The sequence below is a fragment of the Oncorhynchus mykiss genome, chromosome 9 (assembly GCF_013265735.2).
Source record: "Oncorhynchus mykiss isolate Arlee chromosome 9, USDA_OmykA_1.1, whole genome shotgun sequence".
Classification (NCBI taxonomy): Eukaryota; Metazoa; Chordata; class Actinopteri; order Salmoniformes; family Salmonidae; genus Oncorhynchus; species Oncorhynchus mykiss.
The window spans coordinates 14,224,883-14,231,403 of NC_048573.1; the positions used below are offsets into that span (position 1 = coordinate 14,224,883).

The 6,521-nt window shown below is 45.7% G+C and overlaps 1 protein-coding gene across 1 annotated transcript; it reads right to left on the bottom strand.

The window, feature by feature from the left end:
• Positions 1 to 902: 902 nt before the first annotated feature.
• On the bottom strand, positions 903 to 6,212 carry si:ch211-63p21.2 (FH1/FH2 domain-containing protein 1). The gene is made up of 9 exons (XM_036989185.1): positions 5,010 to 6,212; positions 4,601 to 4,741; positions 4,111 to 4,293; positions 3,705 to 3,824; positions 3,071 to 3,232; positions 2,635 to 2,861; positions 2,012 to 2,249; positions 1,198 to 1,306; positions 903 to 1,109 (listed from the first exon to the last, which is right to left on the bottom strand). The coding sequence occupies exons 1-9, from the start codon at positions 5,484 to 5,486 to the stop codon at positions 1,081 to 1,083; spliced, it is 1,686 nt and encodes a 561-aa protein (XP_036845080.1). The 5' UTR covers positions 5,487 to 6,212; the 3' UTR covers positions 903 to 1,080.
• Between the last annotated feature and the right edge of the window lie 309 nt (positions 6,213 to 6,521).

The following is a 6,521-nucleotide window of genomic DNA, read 5'->3' on the forward strand; positions in this document are numbered from 1 at the left end:
TCTCTCGGAGGACCTGAGCCCTAGGACCATGCCCCTGGACTACCTGACATGATGACTCCTTGCTGTCCCCAGTCCACCTGGCCGTGCTGCTGCTCCAGTTTCAACTGTTCTGCCTTATTATTATTCGGCCATGCTGGTCATTTATGAACATTTGAACATCTTGGCCATGTTCTGTTATAATCTCCACCCGGCACAGCCAGAAGAGGACTGGCCACCCCACATAGCCTGGTTCCTCTCTAGGTTTCTTCCTAGGTTTTGGCCTTTCTAGGGAGTTTTTCCTAGCCTCCGTGCTTCTACACCTGCATTGCTTGCTGTTTGGGGTTTTAGGCTGGGTTTCTGTACAGCACTTTGAGATATCAGCTGATGTACGAAGGGCGATATAAATACATTTGATTTGATTTGATTATATTGGTAAAGTAGAAATGCTCACTAACAGGGATGTTAACAAATATGTGCACAAAATTGGAGAGAAATACGCTTTTTGTGCGTATGGAACATTTGTGAGATCTTTTATTTCACTTCATGAAACACGGGACCAATACCAATGTTGCGTTTATATTTTTGTTTAGTGTGGATCAGTGGAGATTCCTCAGAGGAGGAAGGGGAGGACCATCCTCTTCAGTGAATTTCATGTGTTGGCAGAAAAATGTATGTTGAATGTCTTAAATGCATTTTCTGACAACAAAAACATAGTGACATTATTGATGTCACTAACACACAGAAAATCCATGTTTGGCAATTTTTTTATGTTTCACATACATGTATAGAAATGTGAAACATTTGTCAAAAATAGTTTTCATATCTACATATATTTACACGTGTTTATTTTCAATGCTGCTGTGTTAGTCTGACTGTGGATAAGATTGTGTTTGTGTATGAGAATAAGTAGGCCTATGTGCTTGTTGAAGTGCATGACAGAATATTTTATTGCATTGTAGCATACAACATGCAGGGACTATGGTGTGCTAAACAGTATGCATTTACAGTGACTATAGTCACCTGTGTAGCAATAACAATGCATGATTCTACAAACAGATGTAGACAGAAACGCAGGACAGACGACACACTTCACTCCATATGTCACCACTTTAGCTTCCGGGAGAGTCGACCTGAAACACCAAGAAATAGGTAAGGTGAGTGTGTGTGTGTGTGTGTGTGTGTGTGTGTGTGTGTGTGTGTGTGTGTGTGTGTGTGTACCTCTGATATCAGTCTTCTTACTGCGGTGGCGTGGAAGGGTGGAATCTAACTGAAAGTCAGATTCTGGGGTCTTCAATACCTCCTCTAGTTTGCACTGCTCCAAGCTCTCCTGACAAATTAAACAACACACAGTTATGAAAATGAAAAATTCACAACACACATATTATTCAGCTACTTATTATTGACATGTGTAGTTCCATTTAAATCAGGAATCCACCACATCCATTTGCAATTTAACTATGTCTAAGTAGCTTTGCACATGCCTAACTCATGAGCCTGTTTCTGTAGCATGAGGCATCTTGATGTACAAGTACACCCTCTGGACAGAAGTGTAGTCTGTCACAAGGCATTATTCCCAATCTAACTCCTTAATGCTGAGCGCTAAACAGAGATGCATCAGCTCCCATTTTTCCATTCTTTGGTATAACTCAGCTGGGGATTGAACTCACGACCTTGCAATCACAGGGCAGACACTCTTACCACAAGGCCACTGAGTTAGTAAAAACAACGACAAAGACGTTACTTCAGACAACAAACCCATTTTTTCCCCTTGGACGTCACTGCATGTGCAATAGAACAGCAGAGTATGTACTAGGATGTTTTTTTCTACCACTTTGCTGGATGCTAATTTTGAAACAAAAACATTAACAATGTGCCTGGGGTGGCCAGTGGCTTTGTTTCGCCTATCGCAGATTAAGTTCAGGATAGTCCTCCCCCGTTTCGGCTGTTTGCTTCTATTTGGTTCCTATTGAATACACTCCTGTTTTTTTGTAACACTGTCACTTCTCTCCCTCTCTCTCCCATCAGTCTCTACCTGAGAAGGTGTCTGGTGGTGGTGGGGATGGTAGTGGTGTTTGTGGTTAGGTGCAGGTGAGCTGGGACTCTCTCCTCCTTTCTCTCGCCCCCTCTCTCTCTCCCTTTGTTGCAGGATGGAGAGACGGGTGGCTCTGTATTCCAGGGAGAAGTCACTGACGGTCTTACAGAAGTCCTCCGCATTCGTCTCTCTCACCATCGTACGAGAGTAACCCAGAAACAAAAGGAATGAGTGAAACCTGCAGAAAGATAGAGCGAGAGAGAGAGTACAGAGAAAGAGAACAAAGAAAGAGAGAGAGAGAAGTGAGGGAGAGAGAGAGGGAGATAGAGAGAGGAATAGAGTGTGTGAGAGAGAAGAAGAGAGCGAGGCAGAGAGATATATATAGAGAGATAGAGAGAGAGAGATAGAGAGGGAAAGAGAGAGAGAAACAACAACAATCACCCATTTCTAGTGTCATAGCTGTTTATTCCAGATTTATGAATCTCTAAACTAATCAAATCAACTTTATAAACTACTTATAAGCCATTTATACATAATTTTAAGCGTACCTTAATGTAAAGTATTGTATTAGGTCATGTAAGTAAAGTTACACTCTTACACAAGTTACAATATTCAGACATCACCTGTTGATAACCCTCCGATGGACAGCTCTCAGTACCTTCAGCCTGTCCTCACATTCCTTCAGGAACGTAGGTAACCTCTGTCGCAGGGTGCCTTCCCGCTCCCCTCCTCTGTCCCGTCCTCCTCTCTTCTTCTCATCCTCCCGTTCTAGCAGACGCAGCTGGTCCCATGAGGATTTGCAAAGGGCCTCCAGCTGTGAGAGGCTGGACTGGACCTGGGTGTAGTCACACTGGGAGAGAGACAGGGGAGGGTTGAGAGCAGAGTGGTCGCACATGCACACACGCACGCACGCAAACACACGCACGCACGCACGCACACACACACACACACACACACACACACACACACACACACACACACACACACACACACACACACACACACACACACACACACACACACACACACACACACACACACACACACACACACACACACCTTGCTGGTGCGGGTGACAGAGGTGATATCAGAGTAGAGGTCTGAGGACTGTGGGTAGAGCTGCAGGAGCAGAACACACATATGGTACAGGAGAGGCTGACGGGAGTGTGTATCTCTGACCTGAGACAACTTCCCCAGGTAACTCAACTCAAAACCACCGGCCTAAAGAGAGAGAGAGAGAGAGGGAGAGCGAGAGGGAGGGAGGGAGGGAGGGAGGGAGAGAGAGAGAGAGAGAGAGAGAGAGACAGGGAGGAGAGAGAGAAAGAGAGAGACAGGGAGGGGAGGGGGAGAGAGAGAGGGAGAGAGACAGAGAGATGGGGAGAGAGAGACAAAGAGAAAGCGGGGAGAGAGAGAGGTTAGAATGAAAGTTAGGTTGCTAGGATTTGGACCAGGGTTTCCCAAACTTGGTCCTGGGGACCTCAAGGGGTGCACGTTTTGTTTTTTTCCCTAGCACTACACAGCTGATTCAAATAATCAACTAATCATCAAGCTTTGATCATTTGAATCAGCTGTGTATTGTAAAAAAAATACAAGTGCACCGAGTTTGGGAAGCGCAATAGATCACTGCAACAACAACAGTGAAAAAAGAGAAACGAAACTAATGCAAAGGAGTTGATGGTGGTATGTTGTTCACCTTGCATCCATTGAGGAAGTTACCAATGGCTAGCACAGTGGCCAAGATGCATCTAAAGGTCTGATTGGCTGCCAGCTGTTCCATGGCAAGCTTCAGGTGGAAGAGAGGCTCTGCAATTTCCTGGTTATATAAATAACATACAGCAACAGGTAAGCAACACATTCACAGTTATTGGACGCTTATTGGAAGTTCAAGTAGTCCCTCTGTGTTTCAATCCGTTTTCTTCAGTTTGTTGCCTAATGAATGCCACCCTGCATCACACTTCAAAGTTTAAAACCTCTACAACTTCTCCGCAATAAACCAAAATGCCACAAGGTGACAGCCCCTTATCCATTCTCCATCCATCCTCCACCTCCTCTAATCACTCATTATGCCTTCCATTTTATGACACTCAGACACCACCTACTCTTTCTAGGGTGTCATAGTCCAGAGCGAAAGCCCAGAGCTGAAGCCTGGGGCTCAGGTAAGTGATCTGCCCCAGGGTTAGGAGACAGAGCTCAGCTGGAGCCAGAGGCGAGTGGGGGGACTCGGCCTGGGCCTTCCTGATCAGAGACAGCTCCTCTTCACTGGGGACCAGGGACTGGAGACGCTGGATGGAGAGAGAAAGAGAGAAGGGATTTAGATGGGTGTGAAAGTCTGTGGAGAAGGTATGCCTGTAGTAAGGTACAGGCTGATGTAGTGTGGTAGAGATGAGTTGGCAGTAAGTGGAGTATAAGTTAGTCCTCCTACTAGTATAAGATGCAGTGAGGAAGGTGACATGCAACATAATACTATTTGCCTCATTGTATTTTCAATGTTGGCTTTGCAGTGGTTTATGAGTTATCAGTGAATGGTCACTATATATGCAGTCAAACTATACAGTGAGTCATGATAGTTGTCTGTAGTGGAGACTGTACCTGTACGTCCTCTCTGTCCAGAACACTACAGTCCATGGTATAAATGGCAGGAGGCAGCAGGCGGGGAGGAGGGAGGCTACTGAGGGCAATTGTGATGATGTTACTCCGTTTCACCCCCAGAACTGAGACAGACGGCAGCTTCTGGAAGAGAGGGGTGGGGGGAGAGAAAGGGAGATGGTAGAGTCCAGTCATACACAGTGATCACCAACCCTGTCCTTGAGAGCTGAAGGGTTTGTAGTTGTCTGCACCAGTCCCAGTTGATTCCACTGTTAGTGCTGTACACTTTGTTCCTCTCAAAGTACACCAACATTAGGCAGAATACCTTACAAAATTAGCCTTATATAATTAGCCAGAGCACCAAGAAATTGGATTGCAGAGCACTCAAGAGAGCTCTGATTTCAACTCTTACCTGCCTTCCTGTCAGCACGCTGCAGATGGAGCCATTTCCCTTGGTCTCAAACAGGTACTCCAGCCGGTTGGTGTCCAGGTGCACCGGCTCCAGACCAGCCCAGATGGTCTGGGGCCCAAAGCGGCTAACCCTGGGCAGGGGGGGCAGGCTGTGGAGCTCCCTCCAGTGGAGCTTTAAGGTACGACAACCTGAGGGTTTCTCCATGGAAGAGGCATATCCTGTAGACAGGGGAGGGGGAGGAGCTGAGGGCGGCATGGGAGGAGGAGGAGGTGGTGTTTGGAGACATGCTGAGGTTTGGTTGATCAAGGTGCCACCGTCTTCCTCGGCGCTGTCCAATCCCAGGTCCTCCTCATCCCACAGGTCGGAGAAGTCCAAGGTGTTGAGGCGGAGACGAGGTGCAGACTTTAGGAAGGAAACCCAGGATTTGTCGAGGCCTGAAGTTAAGGGCATGTCCTTGATTTGATAGGATTGTGTCATTGGTCCTTTCAGGATTGCCTTGGTTTTGTGCTATCCGGAATTGAGGTTTTCAGCTATAACCTAATGGTTTTGGTTTATTTGCAGTTTTTAAACATATTCTTCAGAAAATGTGTTTTTTGTTGTTGTTTTAGACACACTTTTTGAAAGAAAAAAAAAACAGCAGTTGAAAAAAAAACAGTTAATACGAGTGTTCTTCCTTTTCTGAATACGCAGGAAAAAGCAGTAAATGAACACCTCCTATCCTCTCTTTTCTTCTCATCCATTCATCCTGCATGTCTTTGAGAGAAGAGATTCAATCACAACACTCAGATTTCCCTCTATAACAATATCTCCATACTAATCCTGTTGTCTCCTCTCTTGTCACCCTGTGACCACTGAATGCAGGCCAAAACCACATGACTGCTCCATGATCCGCAAACCACCTTTCCCAATATTATTCCCACAATCCAGAACTTGCTTTAGGTGTCATTTGCTTCCAAAAAAAGAATGCTCTTCTGCTTCTACTTAGGAATGTAGAGCAAAATTGTCCCTTGAACGGATAGAATGCGCACCAATTGTATCGGATCAGAATCAGATGGGTCCAGATTCCTCTACGAATTCAGGGTTCAATTCTGATGTTGATTTCCAAGGAATGGTTCTGTTGTTTCCAACTGTTTTCATGCAATGACCCGACCTGGTTTCACAGAAACTTCTCTCTCTCTCTCTCTCTCTCTCTCTCTCTCTCTCTCTCTCTCTGACTCTGTGAGTGGTCTCTTCTATCAGGGCTGAAATGTATCAGTCTCAGTTTATTTGAGTTGCACCCTTTTCCTTAATTTCCTTATCGAGCCAACATCTCCTGTTTAATTTGCTTCTTGTGTATACACAACCCTCTATCTGCTGCTGTTGATCTCCCCTCCCCCCCTCTCTCCCTGTCTCCCTCTCTCCCTCCCTCCCTCCCTCTCTTTGCTCCCCCCATTATGAACATAATGATCTCTTTCTGAAGACATACCGGTCTCTCCGCCTTTTCTAATAGTAAAGAACGAGCCTTTGAATGTG

Excerpts from the sequence above, each read along its gene's own strand:
- si:ch211-63p21.2 (XM_036989185.1), bottom strand. The coding sequence starts at position 5,486 with ATGACACAATCCTATCAAATCAAGGACATGCCCTTAACTTCAGGCCTC. Across the intron at positions 4,294-4,600 it reads TGGACAGAGAGGACGTACAG|CGTCTCCAGTCCCTGGTCCC; the intron begins GTACAGTCTCCA and ends CTCTCCATCCAG. Across the intron at positions 1,307-2,011 it reads ACCACCAGACACCTTCTCAG|GAGAGCTTGGAGCAGTGCAA; the intron begins GTAGAGACTGAT and ends TTAATTTGTCAG.